Source organism: Rhinichthys klamathensis, unplaced genomic scaffold (assembly GCF_029890125.1).
Source record: "Rhinichthys klamathensis goyatoka isolate OS25496 unplaced genomic scaffold, OSU_Roscu_1.1 h1tg000094l_1, whole genome shotgun sequence".
NCBI lineage: Eukaryota > Metazoa > Chordata > Actinopteri > Cypriniformes > Leuciscidae > Rhinichthys > Rhinichthys klamathensis.
Window position 1 is genome coordinate 340,644 of NW_026606633.1, and position 22,007 is coordinate 362,650.

Below are 22,007 nucleotides of genomic sequence, written 5' to 3' on the forward strand. Positions count from 1 at the left end.
CTGAGGATGGAAAGATGTTTGCTCAGCTCCTGTTCCAGTCTCCTTAATTCCCCCCGTAATCGTTGGTCATTGTTCATGTACACTTCATGGCATTTTAGATACTCTGACATTGTGTCTCGGACACTCGAAACTTTCTCTTCCCCAAACACACGTCGTAACAGGCTGCATGTGTCATCACTTGTCTGAGGGCTGGCCTTGATGACGATCTCTATGAGCAAGGAAATCACCAAAGCTCCAATTCCAACAGCATTCGGGACTAAAGTCAGTGCACCAAAGGCAGATCCAAGACTGCTGACGTAACCTGGCACCGTGTTGAGCAGCTCATCAGAGTAAGTCTGCAGCACCGCGTTAGAGTCGGAACCAGAATATTTCAGCAGAGACTCATCTATGCCTATATCTGGTAAGTGGCATGGTCGATGCTGTAAAATTTTTTCATAAATCAAAAGAGCAGACCTCTCATAGTCCTCTTGTGAGTATGAGCTACCCATGATTGTTCCTCTAGATCTGTGATCACTCACACAAAGCTCAGATGTCCCCCAACCAGCAGACTGAACACTATAATCAGAATACTGAGATAAAGCCCAGCCAGCTCCCTATGAAGGTAAAAGAGTAGCAAAGCTCGAGAGCACGTCGATGTGAATTTGAAGGATGGGGGCGGGGTGTTCAAACAAGCCGTTTTATTGGTTGGCGCCTAGCCAATGAAATGGGACTTCTATTGTACGTGATGATGTCACAAAACCCGCGTCCTGAGGGACGTTCAGAAACGCTAACATGGCTTAAAGTTAATGCAAGACTGATATTAAAATAAACAAATGATATGAACTCAGTAAACACCATACTAATAATGCATACTACACTGAATAACAGATGAGCCCAGAATATGAACGCAACGCGTTTAATTGTACGTTATACATTTTCCTCCCTTAGAAAACCAAGAAAACACTTATTTTACATTTACATTTCATTTAGCAGCCGCCTTTATCCAAAGCGATTACACATGAGACCAACAGAAGCAGTGAAACTACAATAGGACAACAATATGCAAGTGCTATGACCCTTCCAGTTTAAGATAATGCAGAACGTGTATTTTTTTAATGAGGCTTAATGGACCAACAGTTATAAAAATAAATAAACATACACAACACAGGCAAGGTTTATTTGCACTGAACACAAATTTGCTTTCTTTCGTCATATTCTGGGCTTATCTGCTTTCCTGTACATAGTAGGCTATGCTTCATTAGTATGGTGTTTACTGAGTTTGATAATATAATTTTTTTTTTATATCAGTCTAATGAACGGCAGTCTCTGAGGACGCGGGTTTCGTGACATCATCACGTACAATAGAAGTCCCATTTCATTGGCCAATAACCAATAAAACGGCTCGTTTGAACACCCCCGCCCCCTTTCTCTCGCCGCCACTGAGCTGCAAGTGCACAAGTGATTTTGCTAATATATCGCTAAAAGAGTAGCAAAAGTCAAGGCGCTAAATTTGAAATTGCAGTGACAGATTTGAGAAGTTGCAAGTGCCTAATTGAGGTTGTACTGCGAATGTGAATGTAAGAATAAGTGCAAATATATATTTCAAGTTTGTGTCTGTAATTGTATTTCTGTAAATGGCATTTTACACATCTGTGGCTATTGTCTGCGAGTGCAAATCTCAACATTCAACTTCAGATTTTTATTGTACAGGTTTTCACACTGGAGCTGTGAGTGTAAATTTTAGCGTACACGTACGAATATTTATTGTACAAGTTCTCAAATTCACATCTACGTGCTCTCGAGTTTTGCTACTCTTTCACCTTCATATCTCCCTGACATATGACCAGGATGACAACTCCAGCAGCCAATCAGAGCTCTGGAAAATGGTTAGGCGTATTTGTTGACTTGTCTCTAAAGTCCAATGTTTTCAAGGTCCAGAAAAACCATAGACAGTAAAAGAAATGGACACAGTGACCCCATTGATTTCAACGGAGAAGACTGAAGCCTGATTATTGCGTCGTGTTCACTCCAAAGTAAATTTTTTGGGAGTGTTTGTCTCGTTCTGGTTTCCAACCAGTGTCCATCTGTTGGTAATCTAATTTTTTTTTTTTTTTTTTTACATTGGAACAGGTGAAGTATCACATTATTATTATTTCTGTAAGCCTACAGTGTCATTACACTGTGTAACTCTTTGAGTAATAATTCGAATTTAGTAGTTTTTCTTACTTCCTATTTTCTTGCATTTTATTGACTTTTATTTATTTATTTTTGCTCAGCTGTGTTTCCACCGACCGCTGTAACTTCTTTTAAGGAAATAAACAGCAGTCAGATAAAACCCCATACAAACAAAATTAATCTGTTGCCGTGTGTTTCTTTTTTCTGACCACCCGGTTACACAATGATTAGAGATTGTTCCTTCATGTGCATTATAAGTGTTTTATAAGCTCCTTAAATAAAGGAAACCTTCACAGAATCCACATCAGAAACAGGACAACACCAAAAACATGAACAGGATATTGACTTAACCTACGTCAGCATTTATACTATACAATATTTTGTGATAAACGGGATTCTTTGACTTTTATTTAGGTCTTATAAAAGGCATCATGTGTTTTAACTGAGGATTTTCTTCACGTGTGTAAGGACCACCCATTGGCCCAATGACGGAATCCAACGGCCTGGCGAAGGGATAATGCATGTATGTGTTACATGTGTATCCTGTGTTTCCCCCGTTCTTTGTGTATTTGGTTCAGTCCTGTTTCTATTTTCCCGCTCCTCGTTACTGTTTAGTTAATTCACCTGTTTACCTGTCATTATCAGTTCATTTGCCCCAGCTGTGCCTTGTTTCCCCATTCTGTTCTATGTGTATTTAAACCCTGTGTTCTCCCTCACTCCTGGTCGGTTATCGTTTATGTAACGTATGTGTTTGGTTGTGTCTGCACTAGTCTATTGTATAACCTTGTAGATCATTAAATTTATCTTGGAAACCTTTCATCCTCATCTTCGTGCCTTCATCGACAGAGCAACTGTAACAGTATGTCTTTTCAGCGCTCCAGTGAGGTTCACTTAATTTATTGGTATTTAGTTTCAATATTACTTTAGCTCTACACTTAATCTGACTCCAATTTCAAATGATAATCAAATTTAGATTGTGTTTCTTAATAGAATAGTCATAAATATTATGAATTAATTTAAATCTTTGATTATTCTGAGTATCCCGTACTTTCAATTATTCATTCATTAAGGGACCCGATGCCACACAGAGTCACATGCCCCGGGTTTACGTGGATCTCACTGACACAGCCTCGCCAGTCTGATCTTGGTCAGAGGGTGCAGGGTTGGTTAATACCTCTTAAGTCGGTTGCCTACTGCTCACTCATACACAAAAGTGTAGTTTATTTAGCCACTTCCGTACAACTTGCCAAGTCAGTGATAGACAGAAATCAAAAGGTCTTCAGATGACGATTTCTGGTGGTGTATGCCTGGGCAAACCTTGTGAAATGATCCATAACTACTAAGATGTACTCATAATATACAGAAGTAAACGGCGTAGGTGACTTACAGATTTCAGGGAGCAGCAGGCTACACAGTGAACTCCGAAAAAATGCTACGCTTGAGCAAACAGTTTGTGAATAGGTTACTACAAATTATGGCCGTGAATAACATATAATATTTAGAAGTAAACAGTGTAGCTTATCAGAATGTTTATTTTTAAACTACAACCTTCTTGGGGCTTCTTTGACCGATACAATCCTCTAATGTCAGAATGTTTATTTTTAAACCACAACCTTCTAAGTGCTTCTTTTACTGGTATTTTTAACGATTCAAAATACCAGTAAAAGGCTATTTTTGTTGCCCGTGCAAAATCCGTTTTTGTGTGTGTTTTTAATTGTTGGTTTGGTGTGTTTGAGTGCTCATTGTTACAATTACACAGCAAAAGTTCAATGACATTTTTATTTGTGCATGGTAGAAAGCACAAAGTGAACTCCGAGAAAACGCTATGCTTGAGCAAACAGTTTGTTATGCCCGTGAAAGAGACTGTGAATGCATTGAATAGGATGTGTTTAGTTGGTGAATAGCATAGACTATTACACAGTAGCGATAACGTTAAGCGCACCAGAGTTAAATATAATATTCAGAAGTAAACAGCATAGCTGACTTATAGATTCAGTTAACATCCACAAATGAATAAGCGTGTCGATTCAGGGAGCAGTGCAAAGTGCCCGTGCAAAATCAGTTTTTGTGAGTAGAGTGAGCCTCTAATAGAGTGAGCGCGCAACCTGGGAGGACAAGGCTCACCCTGTGGCTCATAAGCCCTGGTGATAGCATCCACTAACCAGTGGGCTAACCTCTGCTTGGAGACAGCCTTCCCCTTCTGCTGGCCCCCGTAACAAACAAAGAGCTGATCTGAGGTCCTGAAGCTTTGGGTTCTGTCTATATAAACCCGGAGGGCCCGGACAGGACAGAGAAAAGCTAGGGCTGAGTCTGCCTCCTCCTGGGGCAGCGCTTGCAGGTTCACTACCTGGTCCGCGAAGGGAGTGGTAAGAACCTTGGGCACATATCCGAGCCGGGGTCTCAATACAACGCGAACAGCCCGAACTCCAGGCACGATTCGTCGACCGAAAATGCCTGCAGATCCCCTACCCTCTTGAAGGAAGCAAATGCTAACAGGAGCGCTGTCTTAATGGACAGAAAATTAAGCTCTACTGTCGGCAAAGGCTCAAAAGGAGGACTTTGGAGCGCTCTAAGCACTAAAGTTAAGTCCCAAGAGGGTACAGGGTACAAATTGCGAGGTGGTTCTTTTATTTAGCCTCCTAGCACCCATGAGGAATCTGATGACCAGGTCGTGCTTCCCACGGACTTGCCCTCAACTACATCGTGATGTGCGGCTATTGCGGCAACATACACTTTGAGGGTGGAGGGAGACAGCCTTCGCTCCACCCATCTTACAGGAAAGAAAGCATGACTCTGATCGGGCAAGTTCGTGGGTTCTCCCCGTGGGAAGAACACCACTCGACGAATAGGTTCCACTTCAGCGCGTAGAGGCGCCTCGTAGAGGGGGCTAGCTGAAGAGATGGTATCTACCACTGCCTGTGGCAGGCCATCTAGAACCTCCGCGTCCCGTTGAGGGACCAGACATGGAGTTTCCAGAGGTCTGGACGCGGGTGCCATAGAATGCCCCATCTCTGAGAAAGGAGGTCCTTCCACAGAGGAATCGGCCAAGGAGGGGCTGTCGCGAGGAGCATGAGTTCTGGGAACGAAGTCTGGGTTGGCAAATACGGGGCCATCAAAAGGACCTGCTCCTCGTCCTCCCTGACCTTGCACAGGGTCTGTGCAAGAAGGCTCACTGGGGGAAATGCATATTTGCGTAAATCCCGGGGCCAGCTGTGCGCCAGGGCATCCGTGCCGAGAGTTTCTTCGGTCAGGGAGTAATACTACTGGCAATGGGTCATGTCCGGAGAGGCAAACAGGTCTACCTGCGCGGCTCCGAAAATTAGCCAAATCAGTTGGACCACCTGGGGATAGAGTCGCCATTCTCCTGGCAGGGGAGGCAGCCGTGAAAGCTCGACGGCCACACGATTGAACTCCCCTGGAACATGAACGGCATGAAGCGACCTCAGATGCTTCTGACTCCATAGGAGGAGGTGGAAGGCGAGTCGCGACATACGACGGGAGCGAAGACCACCTTTTCGGTTGATGTACACAACGGTCGCAGTGTTGTCCGTACGGACCAGTACGTGCTTGCGTCTGAGAAGCCCCTTGAGGCGACACAAGGCTAAGCGTACTGCTTGCAACTCTAGGCAGTTGAACTCTAGGCTTGCAACTCTAGGGTCGCTGAAACGCCATCTCACCAACACAAAGAGATCCCCTCCCGAAACAGCAGACTCGTAGAGCGTAAGAAAGATACAATCTTAAAGCTCACTCACTCAGAGAGGACACAATCGGTCGGCTCCGAAGCTGAAAGCGATGATGCAATGTTTACTTCCGCCTTTTATACCCGCGATGGTAGGCGGGCTGCGGAATGCAAATCTCGCATGCCAATTTTCATAGGCTCGTTTTAATTCACTCGAAGGCAATTGGTCTCCCTAGCGTGATCCCAATTCGTCAGGGGAACTCCCCCGACGAGGCATCGGAGTTCCCTGCTGACTAAAGGGAACTCATTTTTACTCAAATTAATCAAAATGTATTTCACGTTTTGGAACCAAACTATAATATTCAGAAGTAAACAGTGTAGATGACTGAGTGTTTATGTCAGAATGTTTATTTTTAAACCACAACCTTCTTGGGGCTTCTTTGACCGATACAACCCTCTAATGTCAGAATGTTTATTTTTAAACCACAACCTTTTAAAAATGATATATTTAACGATATCTTTAGCATTTCTCATCCAAACAACGTCAAACTTGGCACTGCACTTACTCGTGCCCGTAGCAAGACACCTGTCAAGTTTGAAATCCATCGAGAGATATGCGGTTAACAGACACACACACACACACACACACACACACACACACAGACAGACATACAGACAGACGTTTCTGTAATTTATAGATAGATAAGAATTTTTTCTTGAGCAGAAAATCAGCATATTAGAATGATTTCTGAAGGATCATGTGACACAGAAGACTGAGTAATGATGCTGAAAATTCAGCTTTGCCATCAAAGGAACAAATTATATTAAAAAAAAAAAATTAAATAGAAAACACTAATTTTAAATTGTAATCATATTTAACAGTATTATTGTTTTTACTGTATTTTGATCAAATAAATGCAGCCTTGGTGAGTTTAAGAGACTTCTTCAGACATTAAAACATTACCAACTTATTTCCAAACATTTGAACGGTTGGAGAATATATATAAATCATATTATATAATATGTATGAAAGAAAATGATAAAGCTCTCACACCTTAAGTACATTCTTGTATGTTTGAATTCTTTCCATGGGTTTCTGCAAATTCGTGCTAACATCAAAGACCTGGGTATCCAGATGTGCCAACTCTGTGTTTGCATATTGCTGGAACACAGTAGAAGAAGAATAGTAGTTTATTTACTTCACATCTTTTAAAAAAAGGAGCACTTTCTGCCAGACTGAAAACAATATTTCCTCTTGCCTTGAAGAAATGCTGTGTGTTTTTGTCTGAGATGCAGGCCTCAGCTTGGGGAAGGCCTGTAATGAACTGGAGATACATCTCAAAGTCTGGTGCATAACTGACAAAACACTGGCCTACATCATCATCTGAGAAGCACATCTCTAGCTTGGGGAGAATACAACTGTGATGGAGGAACAGTGGGACAAATAAGTTAACCCACAATGTTAATGAATATAATATAATATAATATAATATAATATAATATAAAAAAAGAGATGTCTTCACCATTCATGGAAATTTGCAATATCCCTGATATTACGGAATATGTACTCTTTTTGACTAAGGATGGTGAGAGGAACTTGAAAGCTCGTATCTAAGTTCTGCAAAAAGTGCTCCACAAAGAAGTTCATCTCCTGCACAAAACTGTTCTCGCCATCAAGGAGTCCCTTGATCAACTGACTAGAAGTTAAAAAAAGAAAGAAAAAAAGAGTCAAGATAGACAATTTAGCTTTCCACAAAACCTGCTAATATAGACAATAAAGACATTGATCTGTGCATGCTTTCCAGTGTTGTTATTGTTAAACAAATCATTTTCAGTCATTGAAATAAGACTGAAATTAAATACAATTGATGAAAAACCTAAACTTAAAATAGTTTAACAAATATTAGAAGTGTTGTCTTTGCAACTAACTGAAATAAAACTATTTTAAGTTGAAGTACTAAAATTACTACACCTAAAAAAATAAATAAATATGATAAACTAAGAAAAATTACAAAAGCACATGAAATGACTAAAACTTAAATGAAAATTTAAAAACTGAAAATATAAAAATAATAAAGATATATGAATACTATAATAGTAGGCAATACTGCTCAAAATATTAAACATTACTATAATAGTATTTAAATAATACTAGCACTGCACATTCTCAAATTCACACAATTGTAATACTCTCCTCTCGTTTGATGAACTTCAGGTTGACATTGCCCCAGCCACATTCTATAACTTTGTCTTTGTGTATTCTATTCAGTTCAGTTTACCTTTGAATCAAGCCATGCTCATCCTTTGTTATCCTTGTTTTGCCTTTCTCAGGGGATTCTCCCTTTTCTGCTTCATGGGCCAATGAAAATATTTCCTTTGAGAAAACAAGTCGAAAGATTAAGATAAATGTAACAACCTTTTACACCAATGCATTGCTATTTAAACTGTATACACACACACACACACACACACACATTCACTCACTCACCTTTGTCTTCTTTTCTAGGTACGCCGGGGATACCCAGCCCTGACGGGATGGTGTAATCTTGGTTGGCTTAGTACGGACAAGCCACCTCACAGGATGGGCTGAGTCCAGGACCTCCACAAATTGGCCTTCCTTTAGTACAAAAGCTTCTTTGTTTCCTCCCAGAGGATGACAATTGGTTTTGGCCACATAAATATCAAATATCTGCAGAATGTACTGTATATCAGTGTTTGTTTGTTGTGTTTACTTTCCACTTGTTCCTAAAGCAATATGAGCTACAACATGCACAAAAAGTGCCTATAAATGAAGTTTTTTTATTTATTATTATTGCTAGTTGCTTTATTATCAAGAAGCTGAGATAATACCTCTCCTCTGTCATCATCTCCATCTGACTCAGAGAATGACTCAGTATTTGCAGAAGGCTTGTAGGGATGTAGGCGTTTGGGAGACGGTGTGTGACTCTGTGAATCACAACCTATGCCAAAAACGCAACAATACAGAAGAGTACAGTATATTAAGCTTTTTAATATGCTCTTGAGTGCATATTATTTCAATATCTCTGGACTTTACTAAATGCCTTGCAGCACCAAGAGAACTGACCTTTCCCTTTCAGCTGGTCTGAAGTCTTTCGAGGTTGTAAACTAGCACTTTTTTCTTCTTCAGAAGTCTTAGTAGGAGACTTATTTTTTGACTTCTCTGCCTCTTTTCCCCTGTTTGAAAACATTAATTTAAATACATTGCAAAGTATTATCCCAAAGTACAGAAAAGGAAAAAATTATTCTACGCTGCCATCTTTCTTTATAATTAAAAGTCCTTACGTAGATTGGCATTCAGTCTCAACATCAGGGGCTGTGTCATAATCTGAGTAACAGGATACTAGAGAGGGGACAGAATTACAAGAAACAAGCTCAGCTACTATTGATGTATACCTGTATATTTATCAGTTATCTGCAGATATCAAGACTTCAAGGCTTCGGTCAATATTGGCTATATTCCTTTATTTTTATGTTAAGATTACTTTTGCAGTAGTCTAACACTACTTAGTTAATCTTTAGGAAAAACTTTTTTAGCCTTAATTTACTTATAGCATTTAAAATTAATAATTTTTGTTTTTAGCGTTTAACTTTTACTTCATTTATATTTTTCAGTTAGCTGCCATTACTCGGTTATCTATCATGACATAATATTAAATAATTATACTTTTATTGGTCTCAGCCAGAATTTAATATTATTGCAGCCCTACTATTGCTACTATTATCTATGATAAACACAACTCACTGGAGCTGACTGAAATTAGACTTCTCCTTTTCTCCTTGATCTTGCTGTAGGTGTCATCTGCCGGGAGATCATAGACGAGTCTCAATGACTCCTCTTCAGTGTTTAGGACTGGAGCAATCTCTTTCTCAGAGACAATTTCTGTATCTGGTGTTTGTGCAGTCTGAATTGTTTGTGATGGCTTCTGAGGTTTACCCACCATCACATTCCCATTGTAACTAATTGCTCCAAACTTGTTTGCAACTTCACATGTGTAGATTCCAGCATCTTTGTTTGTAACCCTGGAAATTTCTAGAAAACACCTACCATCTGCATTTTGGGTGATATTGTACCTTTTCCCAGGTCTCAGATCTATTCCATCTTTAAGCCAGCGCATAGTGTCGATTTTACCTTCCACAACACACTCCAGGACTGCAGTGCCACCAAGATCAAGATTCTGGTTCTTGAACACTTCTTTGAAGACTAGACGCATGTCTTTCCTAGTTTTGTAACCTTTGAAAGCAGCTTGTATCTTTATGGCAGCCTCACGTATCTCTGGCTCATCCTCAAAATCTATGTCTATACCAGGGCTGTCAACATTATCGTGCTCAACTCGAGAACACTTCTGTTTGCCAGTATCCACATTTGTGATCTGCTCTAGCGTTGTCTCCTCAGGTTGAATTACAGATTCCCCAGAAACATCTACTTCAAAAACGACTTGCTTAACATTTTTCTGAACTCCATTTTCTATGTGTGGTAAATTCGGCTCAACTTTCGGTGACACCTTCTGCACATCCCTAAAGGACACTGTTGTAGCTTCCTCTGCATGGATTATTTCTTCTTTGAATTTCTGGCTTTTAAAGGCAATATTTGTTGCTTTTCCTGTAACATGCTTTGGTGCTTTTCCATGATGTTCATCCACAACCTGCTTGACATTTTTCAGATCTCCACTATCAATGTCTGGTAAATTCGGTTCACCTACCTGTGAATCTCTCTGCACATCTTTAACGGACAATGTTGTAGCTTTCCCTGCAGAAATAATTTCTTTTTTGAATTTTTGGCTTGCAGTGGCAGTTTTTGTAGCTTTTTCTGTAGCATTCTTTGGTACTTTTCCATGATGTTCATCCACAATCTGCTTTACATTTTTCAGATCTCCACTATCAATGTGTGGTAAATCTGTTTCACCTTCTAGTGAATCCCTCTGCACATCCCTAACGGTCAATGTTGTGGTTTTCTGTACAAGACTTATTTGCTCTTTGGGTTTCTGGCCTGTAATGGCAATGCTTGGTGCTTTTTCTTTAACATTCTTTGTTATTTTTCCATGATGTTCATCCTGGGACTGAACCTTTTCAATTTTTGGTCCCATTTCAGACTGGACATTTTGCTTCTTGTGCATTTCATTTTCATCCAATGATTTCTTTTTTGTTTCCTTCTTTTCATTCATACTGACGGGATATTCACCAACCTCTGATGGCTTAGATATGGAGTCCACAATTAGCTCTTTCTTTGATTCTTTATTTACACTCGATTCCAATTTGATATACTCCTTCCTTTCCTCTAAATTATATGGTTGTTCTTTAGATGCTTTAACATGTTTGGCCGTTAACTCTTTGAAGACTGGTGGATCTAAGCCATAATCTGATATCTTTAAAGTGGTATCCACAGTTTGTTTTATGTCCATATCTCGATTCTTTGCTTCCAAAACATAGGGTTGCCTTTTGATTTCAACATGTGGCTGGGAAACCTTCTCCTTAGAGAAAGATGGTGTTAGGTCAGCATGTTTTGATGTTATTTTGGTCTCCACAGTGGGCTCCATTACAACATCTTGTTTCTTGCCCTTCTTGTCAACAGTTAGATCTTTAACACTCTGGTTGTTTGCTTCAAAAACACTGTACTGGTCTTGGTGTGAAGCCTTACTCTTTGACCGTGGTGGAGGCTGGGGAACATTTCTGGGTGGTTCCTTGCTCTGATCATTTGTATCTATGCTTGAAGTTTTCTTCTGAACTTGCCCTGAGATCTTTTCATTGTTCTGGTCCACAGAAACCTTAGTTACCTCTTTGGATCCAATGTCAACCACTTTTTTTCTTTGTTCTTCAGGTGCATTGGTTGTAAGAGAAGTAATTTCAGGTTCTTCCATGGTGCAACTAGACACGTTAATCATTTTGGAACTCGCATCTTTTCCCTTTTGTCTCACCAATGATTTGCTCTTGACGTCCTGGTCATCTGTCAGTTTCTCACAGAGAACCTGGAAGTGAACCTCTGATGGCTCCAAAATAGAGATGTCTGATTCCTCAATGACCACAGCCTGTTTCTTATGCACTAGACCACTGTGTGTTTCTTCCATAATTTTTTGCCCTTTTGATCTTAGTGGGGCTTGAGGGATGTCTTTACTTCTAGGGGAAGCTTCTGGTGTAAATAATGGAAATGCAACATTACTTATTTATTTAGATTTTTTATTATTTTTAATTACTTACTTATTTTCAAAATATAGGAATAAATGTACCTTTTATAACAAGAGAAGCTGTTGTCTCCATCCTAGCAGCACAGCATTTGTAGACACCACTGTCCTGACATTTTAGATCATGGATTTGAAGGTGTAATTTAGAGCCATCTTGTTTAATCTCATACTTGTTTCCTGGTTTTAGCAACACTGTTCCCTTTTTCCACTGCACAGGAACTCCAGGTTTAGAGAGCTCACAGGTCAAGAACGCCGTTTCACCTTCCTCAGCTTCAAGACTTTGAAGTATCTTGCAGAAGTATATAGGTTGCTCTGTACATGCAGAAGTAAAAATAAAATTTGGGTTCTTCATGTATAAAATAAGTTCTACATGGACAAAACATTAGAAACGGCAGATGTTGCACTCAAATAATATCTGTACCTTTCACTGTAATTGAACCATTAGTCACCAGGCTCCCAGCGCAACATTTGTAAGTCCCACTGTCCTGAGCTGTTAACTCATGGATCTGAAGTTGTAGTTGATGGCCATCCTGTTTAATCTCATATTTTTTACTTGGCTTGAGTATCAATGCTCCCTTCTTCCACTGCACTGAAACTCCAGGTTTAGAGAGCTCACAGCGCAATATAGCTGTCTTACCCTCCTCTGCTTCTTGGTTTTGGAGCTCCTCAAAGAAGAACAATGGATGTTCTGGTGAGGGAAAACAAAAATGCTTATGTCTTTACATGCTAAAAAGAAAAAAAGTACACATGAAAAGATCAATGAATTGATTCCTCTATTAAAAAAAGATGGAAAACTACATTTAAATGAATTCCCTTACCCTTCACTACAAGAGAAGCAGTCGTCACCATGTTACCAGCACAACATTTATAAGAGCCACTATCTCCAATTTTCAGGTCATATATTTGAAGCTGCAGAAGACAACCATCTTGTTTCATCTCATACTTGTTTCCAGGTTTCAGCAACACTGTTCCCTTCTTCCACTGCACTGCAACTCCAGGTTTAGAGAGCTCACAGGTCAGGGCAGTCGCTTTACCTTCCTCAGCTTCAAGGCTTTGGAGGTTCTTGCAGAAAAATATAGGTTGCTCTGGATGTGGGGAAATAAAAATACATTTAATGTTTTTAAAATTTGTGGCTTTATTCACAAAAAGTGCTCTTAAGGAATTATCAGAATATCCTGGTTCAATAGCAAGCAATGTTGTCAGAATGGTACATGGAAAGACTATAAGGTAATTCAGAAGTTTCTCTGAAACACATTCCATACCTTTCACTGTAACAGAGCAAGTAGTCACCAGGCTCCCAGCACAACATTTGTAGGGCCCACTGTCCTGAGCTGTTAGCTCATGTATATGAAGCTGTAGTTGACGGCCATCCTGTTTAATCTCATATTTTGTGCTAGGCTTCAAAAGCACTGTTCCTTTCTTCCACTGAACAGAAACTCCAGGTTTAGAGAGCTCACAGCGCAATACGGCTGTCTCACCCTCCTCTGCTGCTTGGTTTTGGAGCTCCTCGGAGAAGAACAATGGCTGTTCTGGAGAGGGAAAACAAAAATATGTATGTCTTTACATGTTCAACAAAAAAAAACCACAACAATAAATACACACATGAACAGATTAATTAATTATTTCCAATGTCATTCGTATGTTAAAGTTCAAAATGTGGGAAAATGCCATTTGAAAAAATGACTTACCTTTTACCTCAAGAGAACCAGTTGTGACCAGGCTCCCAGCACAACATTTGTAGGGCCCACTGTCCTGAGCTGTTAACTCATGGATTTGAAGCTGTAGTTGATGGCCATCCTGTTTTATCTCATATTTTTTACTAGGCTTGAGTATCACTGCTCCCTTCTTCCACTGCACTGAAACTCCAGGTTTAGAGAGCTCACAGCGCAATATTACTGTCCTGCCCTCCTCTGCTTGTTGGTTTTGTAGGTCCTCAGAGAAGAACAATGGCTTTTCTGGAGAGGGAAAACAAAATCATATATGCTTTTACATGTTCATCAAAAAACAAATGAACACATGATAAGATTAATTAATTAATTCTTAAGTCAATTAATTATTTCTTACGATCAAAATGTAGAAAAATGGCAGCTATTTAAGTTGACGTAGTTACATTGTACTTACTCAAATAAGTACAGAGTAATATTAAGTACCCCCCCCCCCCCCCCCCCCCCCATTGTACACAACAATATTTGAAGCCGCACACACTCAAAATTTCTACCCAATAAAGTATTTTAGAGCTTGGCATAACTACAAAGATGTATATTTGTTATAAAAAATAATCTGAGTCCCAGCCTCCTGGTTAAGAACCACTGACTTGGTGTCATTGAATGCCATTTGAAAAAATGACTTACCTTTTACCTCAAGAGAACCAGTTGTGACCAAGCTTCCAGCACAACATTTGTAGGGCCCACTGTCCTGAGCTGTTATTGCATGGATCTGAAGCTGTAGTTGATGGCCATCTTGTTTAATCTCATATTTTTGACTAGGCTTAAGTATTACTGCTCCCTTCTTCCACTGCACTGAAACTCCAGGTTTAGAGAGCTCACAGTCCAATATGACTGTGTTACCCTCCTCTGCTTCTTGGTTTTGGAGCTCCTCAGAGAAGAACAATGGATGTTCTGGTGAGGGAAAATAAAAAAATCTCAATAATGTCCAACTGAAATTTTAACAACTTCATTACATAAAAATACACACCTTTCACGTCAAGAGAAGCTGTGGTCACCAAGCTACCAGCACAACATTTATAGATGCCACTGTCCTGACTGTTCAACTCATGTATAAGAAGCTGTAATTTACAGCCATCTTGCTTAGTCTCATATTTGTTTCCTGGTAGAAGCAACCGCATTCCCTTCTTCCACTGCACTTCCACTCCAGTTTTAGAGATCTCACAGCTCAGAATGGCAGTCTCACCTTCTTCTATTTCTTGTCTTCGGAGCTCCTCACAGAAATACAGAGGTTGTTCTGGATGCAGAAAATAAGTATGTTAATGTTTATTAATGTGTATTCTAGCAACTCATCTACATTGAATATACTATACCTTTCACTTCCAGAGATGCTGAGGTCACTAGACTACCAACACAGCATGTGTAGACACCACTGTCTTGGCTTGTGAGCTCATGGATCTGAAGTTGCAGTTCACCACCATTCTGCTTTATTTCATACTTTCTTCCAGGCTTTAGCAGCACAGATCCCTTCTTCCAATTTACGGTAGCCCCAGGTTTTGAAAGCTCGCAACAAAGAAAGGCAGTTTCCCCCTCCTCTGCTTCTTGACACTCAAGCATCTTGATGAAGTACAAAGGTTGTTCTGAAAAATAAATTGAAAATAAATAAGAAAATATAAATACAGTATGTATTTCATTTCATTTTTTGAATACATATATAATTATTGTGCTTTTTATCCATGAACGGTCACTTGAATGCATTCATAGGTTTTGATCAAAGACCTGATGACATTCAGTGTAAAAATACAGAAAATCAAAAAAGACAAATACACACAAACCCTTAGTATGACCCTCTAATGTCACGGCTCTCACCTTTGACTGCAACTGATGCCGTGGTAACCAGGCTTCCAGAGCAGCACTTGTAAGTGCCACTATCCTGACGTGTCAGGTCATGGATCTGTAGCTGTGCTTTGCAGCCATCTTGTTTCATCTCATATTTGTTTCCTGGTCTCAGTCGTATTGCTCCCTTCTTCCACTGCACTTCAACTCCAGGTTTAGACAGCTGACAGCAAAGGAAGGCTATCTCACCCTCCTCTGCCTCCTGGTTATGGAGTTCCTCACAGAAGAAAAGAGGTTGATCTGAAAAGGGAGAGTAAATTAATGTTAACTTGATGTTCGTTTTGTCTTTTAGTAAACATGCAGCATAAAGACAGATGAATTTCCATGCCTTAATTAAAAACCCAGATTATCATTATACAAACACTCTGTTGCAAACCTTTAAGGATACACTGATATTAACATCTTGTTTAATACTAACTAACCAATAATCATTTTCATGTTATGGCCAATAACTAAAAACTGACCAGTATTAAAATTCTATACTTTTTTTCACATTAAAAATAAAACATTACAGTTCAAACAATCAAATATTCAATATCAACTGATACTGATAAATTTAAATATAAACCATAACTGTTATGGCACGTTATACTGTACATACCTACCTTTGACAATAATATTAGCCCGTGTTTCTAGATTGCCAGCATAGCATCTGTAGATGCCACTGTCTTGACTTGTGAGGTCATGGATCTGAAGTTGTACTTCATTGCCCTCTTGGATCATTGCATACTTTTGTCCATTCTTCAGGAGCATTGCCCCCTTCTTCCACTGTATTGATACTCCGGGTTTAGAGAGCTCACAGCACAAGAAAGCCGTTTCACCTTCCTCTAATTCTTGGTTTTGAAGCTCTTCACAGAAAAACAAAGGGCGCTCTGTGGTATCAGAGGAGAAGAAACAGTGGTAAAAAAAAAAATTCATTATGCAAAAAAATGCTTGTATTTAATGAATAGATCTTATAAAGTGCCACTGAATATTTTCACTAATTTACTGACATTCAGTTTATGCATAGATCAAATCCTCAAAATCAAATACAATATGTATAGAAAAGCAATTATTTTGGTTCATACCTTTCACAGTAATACTGGCCCTTGTCTCAATGCCATCGGCGCAACACCTGTAGGCCCCACTGTCCTGACTTGTGAGGTCATTGATCTGTAGCTGTAGCTCACATCCATCCTGTTTGATATCATATTTGTTACCCGGTCTAAGCAGAACTGCTCCCTTCTTCCACTCAACTGCAACTCCAGGTTGAGACAGCTCACAGCACAAGAAAGTAGTCTCACCCTCTTCTGCTTCTTGGTTTTGGAGCTCCCCGCAGAAAAACAAAGGACGCTCTGAAATTAAGCAAAGAACCCTTAAAGGTGCTCTAAGCGAATTCACGCGTTTTTTAGGCCAAAACATTTTTTGTCTCATACAGCAAACATCTCCTCACTATCCGCTAGCTGCCTGTCCCCTGAACACACTGTAAAAAAACGCGGTCTCTGCCAGGGCAACCCACTCCACGGAACATAACAAACAGTGTTCCAGCCAATAACCTACAAGAAGGGTTTGGGGGGTTAGTGCGCGTTCACATGAAGGAGATGATGGGAATGATGGAGGAGAGAGAAGCATGAAGAGGGAAGTTTGAATTATATTCTCTTTAAGTTTGACATGGCCGACACACAACCAAAGAGACGACGTTCCGATGAACAAACAGCAAAGAGGGAAAAGAATAAGAAACGCGCAAAGTCCCGAATTTACATCGGAGAAGACAAGGATATAATTAGCTAGAACAATGCAGTCAGCGCTAAGTTTGGTGAATACAACATATGTTTCTAGCAGCTATCGATCTCTATTGTAAATGATCAAGCAAACTCACAGTAGGGCGACAGTTTGTGTGAAAGATTATTTCACCAATTGTTTGTTATGAATTTGAATGTTCATTCATAGCCTTTTGGCAACTTTGACTAAATTTGTTTACGACGGAGCCGTTGTTTATGCTCACTTGGAAACGCGAAGTTAACGTTATCTTGCTATTATTGCGTCCTTGTATGGGAACTAAAGTTATAACCTTAGGTGGCGAAACGTTTTATCGTGTTTTTCTGGTAATGTTTCTTTTTCTGCATTCTGTTCTGCATTATATGAAAGTATTTATCTAAATTGGCGAAATTACACCTTGAATGAAGTATCAGTAAAACTACATGGGGAGGGGACGGGATGAGGAGGAGGGAGGGTCTAGCTAGCCTCAGTTTTGTTTGACAATTCTTCGAACGTCAACAAGAAGTGACGTCACCCGACATCGCTTAGAGCACCTTTAAGTATATGTGCCATTTCCAATAAATATTGTACAAATTCACTTTGTATACTGATTTGTAAAGAGTCAAGTTCTGATAAGAATAAGCAGTAACAATTTACAATTAATGCATTAGTTAATGCATCAAAAAACATTAACTATGAGCAATATATTTTGTACAGAATTTAGAATTTTACTTTGTTAATGTTAGTTAATAAAATTACAATTGCTCATTGTTCATGATAGTTCACAGTTCACAGTATTTTTCATTGTTAGTTCATGTTAACTAACATAGTTTACTAATGTTAACAAATAAAACCTTATTGTAAAGTGTTTAAAGCATTACAACGGGTAAATCTACCATGAAAATTTCCTTCTCTGAAACAATACTTTTTTGTGACCGACAACAACTGAAATATGGTGGAGTGTGACTAGGAGTGTGACTTAAAAAATAAAAGTAAGGAACTATCAATGTATTAATTAAAAAATAAATATTTTAATAAATCACATTTTAAAAATATGACAACACATACTAAAATTGATGTATGTATCACATATTATTATTACTATTAATAATAAATATAATAATGATAATAAATTATTGTTAATGTTATTACTATTATTAAAATATGTATAACATGTTTAAATGGTGATAAATCAAGTTTAAAAATATATATATATATTTATAGTTATAATTTTCTAGTCTTTATAGTTAGAGCAAATGTGTTTCAAGCAGTTCCTTACCTTTGACTGTAAGAGTAGCACTACTCTGCATGTCTCCTGTATCGCACATGTAAATCCCAGCATCCTCTTTTCTGACTTTGTGAATTAGAAGAATATTTCGTTTCCCATGTTTCAGAGGTTCATACTTTTCCCCAGGGAGCAGGGTTACATTATTTCGTTTCCAGGTTATAAGTGTGCAGGAGTCAGAAGTCACACAGCACAGGGTGGCAGAATCTCCCTCAAAAATGGTCATGTCTTTCAGGTTTTCTTCAATGAAAACTATAAAGAGAGAATGCACTCTAGAGTGTAAAGTTAAATCAACTAATTGCATTTGGTATACTTTTCTATATCAATATTGTATTTCTGCCGTTTACACTAAAATTAAATGTCTTAAAAAAAAAAGAAATTGTATCCTTACTCTCACCTTTAGGTTTGCTGTTTACACGGAGATGAGCAGAAGTCTTTTCATTTCCCACCACAAAGGACACAACACCTGACTCTTCAGGTGTGGTCATAGTGAGCACCAGCTGGTGTTCTTTGCCACAGATACTCATCTGGTTCATCTCGTTCTCCTGCAGTACATTGGAACCAAGCCACCAAACCCCGTCAAGGATGTTCTCGTGTGAAAGTTCGCACACAAAGCGGGCGCTCTCGCCTGCAGTAACCGCCAAGTCACGCAGTCCTTTCACAATCCTCACACGCTCTGTAAAGGTAACATTGAAAGTCCTTGAAATTCATTGTGTTTGAAAGCAAACTGAATTTTATTGTTGAATTTATGTAGGCTTGTTATGATTTAGTGTACCTATCACTCTGAGGGTTGTAGACGTCTTCTTGCCTCTGACGCTGCATGTGTACACGCCAGCGTCCTCCATTCTCAGTTTCCTGATTTCGAGCTCCTGAGTGGCACCTTTACGGTGGAGGGTATATCGCCCACCCTGTGTGATCTGATTTGCATCTTTTCTCCAGGTCACTGGGGCATTGTCGCTAGAGAGTAAACAACTAAACAGGACAGATTCCCCTTCTATTGCTTCTTGACTCTCAAGCTCTTTCTCAAAGAACACAGAGGCAGCAGCTGTGAGAGGTGTGAGGAAAAATATGATCTCAACAACAGCTCAAAAGTATTTTGCAAATTAGAATTTGTGTATGTTATTAACTGGTAGAGTTTATGATATGAAATGACACTATGCGTGTATGATGCTGTGATTCATGAAGGGGTATCATACAGGGTTTGTGAAAGGATCATGAGGGAATCAACAGTTGTGGAAATGGCAGAGGTTCAGTTGGGGGACCCTAATTACAGTAACGGAGGGGTTTGAAGATTTTTTTTTATCATTCTAGGGGAGTTTTGTTTTACCAGATTCTATTTAAATGGAAATACATTACCATTTAATCGTTTGGTCAGTAAGATGTAAGATTTAAAAAAAATGTTTTTGAAAAAAGTCTCTTAGGCTCACCAAGGCTGCATTTACCAAAAATAAAACAGTGAAAAACAGTGAAAATACAGTAATATAGTGAAATATTATTTTAATTTGAAATACTATTTCATTATATTTCATTACTATTTCACTATATTTTAAATTTATATCTTGAGGCTACTGAATGGAAACTAAATCCTCTTAATTTGCCTTAAAATAAATGTAACCAGTTTGAATGCCCCATGCCCCTGCACCCCCTCATTGGCCCCTGGGTATCATACATTGTTTACAGCACTGTTAAAATGTTGTCAAGATATTGGGTAAAGACACAATGTTACCTTGTGTGAACTCAATGAGAAGGTCATTAAAGCTGCATTGGACCTACCCCTAACATTAACTTCAGCTGTTGTCTTCTGGTCTCCAACAATGCAGCTATATTCCCCAACATCCACAGGAATGACATTTTTAATGTATAATTCGGCAACCAATCCCTCCTGCTTGATCTTGTATTTAGTTCCATTGCTGAGCTCCTCGTCCCCTCTCAACCATGTTACTGGTACCCCAGCCTTGGACAACTCGCAGTGCAGAATAACAACACCTCCCTCAGGAGCCTCTTGGTTCTTCAGGTTTTGTTTGAACGTTACTGGTGTGGCTGAAGAGTAGCACATTAGCATGTTAGCTCATTGTGAGCGTAAGCGACAATAAAAGCTCAATTTTCTTTTAAAACCTTTATCCATACCGAACACTCTGACTGTAGATTTGGTATTCTGCTCCCCACAAATGCATATGTAGATTCCACTGTCTTCAGGCAAGGCTTTCATGATGATCAGCTCCCTTGTAACATCACATTCCCTGATTTGATACTTATACCCAGATCTGAGGAGCTCTTCCCCCTTTCTCCATTCAACAGGACATCCAGCTTTTGAGAGCTCACAGTGTAATACGAGTGTATTTTCTTCTTCAACTTCCTGATTTTTCAACTTGACTTTAAAAGTGATCGGTGGAACTGGAAACGTCAACCAAATGAGATATGCCTGATTATTTCACAACACAACCATGCAGGCCCTCAAAGCACAGTGAAGCAGAAGACCATAGCACAAGAAGCAATAATAAAAAACAGCAAGCCAAAAAAGACCAAAATGTGCCAAGCCGCCTCTGCAAAAAGTCTGCATGCCTTACCCTTATGGGTTAGCTCAACAGTTGTCTCAGAATCCTTGGTTTTACATGAATGGCTCCCATGAATAGCAAGCCAAAAAGACCAAAATGTGCCAAGCCGCCTCTGCAAAACGTCTGCATGCCTTACCCTTAACGGTTAGCTCAGCAGTTGTCTCAGAATCCTTGGTTTTACATGAATAGCTCCCAGCATCACTTGCTTCAACATTATGTATGACCAGTTTGGTGAATGTTCCCTCTTGCTTTATTTCATACTTGTCATTGGGTTTGAGAATAATTCTTCCTTTTCTCCAGTCTACTTGAGTGCCGGGTTTAGAGAGCTCACACCTTAACACAGCTTGCCCACCTTCTTTAGTTACTTCGTTTTGGAGTTCTTGTTTAAAAGTGACGGGTAGAGCTATGGAAACCATGAAAAATGTGTTCAAGTTAAGTTTGAGAATGATTTGAAAGAGGAAAGCTATTACTAAAGTATAACAATATCTGATCTTGCAGTAGTAGAGCGTACCCTTGACTTTGACTTCTGCTGTTGTCTTTTCCTTTCCCGTAGTGCAGCTGTAGGAGCTTATATCTTCAGAGTTGACATTCTTGATAAGTAGTTCAGCAATCCTTCCCTCGATCCTCATCTGGTACTTTTCTCCAACTCGCAGCATCTCTTCACCCCTCCACCATTTCACAGAGGCGCCCGGTTTGGAAAGCTCGCAACGCAAAGCAACAGTGTTGCCCTCCACCACTTCTTGATTTCTCAAGTTTTGTTTGAACGTGATTGGGAAAGCTAAGAAATCATAAATATATTTGTGTCACCTAAGGAGAATATTTGTCAAAATTGGCAATTAT

General features: G+C 39.4%; 1 protein-coding gene across 1 annotated transcript in view; it reads right to left on the bottom strand.

Annotated features, from left to right (window-relative positions):
* obscna (obscurin, cytoskeletal calmodulin and titin-interacting RhoGEF a) overlaps window positions 1-22,007 on the bottom strand; it is a 70,656-nt gene that overhangs the window by 24,039 nt on the left and 24,610 nt on the right. The window contains exons 23-49 of the mRNA XM_056252258.1: window positions 21,679-21,945; window positions 21,304-21,570; window positions 20,740-21,006; window positions 20,386-20,652; window positions 19,388-19,657; window positions 19,010-19,288; window positions 18,607-18,864; window positions 16,658-16,924; window positions 16,196-16,462; window positions 15,564-15,830; window positions 15,068-15,334; window positions 14,725-14,991; window positions 14,382-14,648; window positions 13,719-13,985; window positions 13,293-13,559; window positions 12,849-13,115; window positions 12,452-12,718; window positions 12,076-12,342; window positions 9,597-11,978; window positions 9,137-9,194; window positions 8,919-9,028; window positions 8,684-8,793; window positions 8,322-8,522; window positions 8,113-8,207; window positions 7,357-7,530; window positions 7,093-7,252; window positions 6,888-6,995 (exon numbers count right to left, since the gene is read on the bottom strand). Coding sequence (XP_056108233.1) covers window positions 6,888-6,995; window positions 7,093-7,252; window positions 7,357-7,530; window positions 8,113-8,207; window positions 8,322-8,522; window positions 8,684-8,793; window positions 8,919-9,028; window positions 9,137-9,194; window positions 9,597-11,978; window positions 12,076-12,342; window positions 12,452-12,718; window positions 12,849-13,115; window positions 13,293-13,559; window positions 13,719-13,985; window positions 14,382-14,648; window positions 14,725-14,991; window positions 15,068-15,334; window positions 15,564-15,830; window positions 16,196-16,462; window positions 16,658-16,924; window positions 18,607-18,864; window positions 19,010-19,288; window positions 19,388-19,657; window positions 20,386-20,652; window positions 20,740-21,006; window positions 21,304-21,570; window positions 21,679-21,945 — 8,210 coding nt within the window. The remainder of the gene's footprint in view (window positions 1-6,887; window positions 6,996-7,092; window positions 7,253-7,356; window positions 7,531-8,112; window positions 8,208-8,321; window positions 8,523-8,683; window positions 8,794-8,918; window positions 9,029-9,136; window positions 9,195-9,596; window positions 11,979-12,075; window positions 12,343-12,451; window positions 12,719-12,848; window positions 13,116-13,292; window positions 13,560-13,718; window positions 13,986-14,381; window positions 14,649-14,724; window positions 14,992-15,067; window positions 15,335-15,563; window positions 15,831-16,195; window positions 16,463-16,657; window positions 16,925-18,606; window positions 18,865-19,009; window positions 19,289-19,387; window positions 19,658-20,385; window positions 20,653-20,739; window positions 21,007-21,303; window positions 21,571-21,678; window positions 21,946-22,007) is intronic.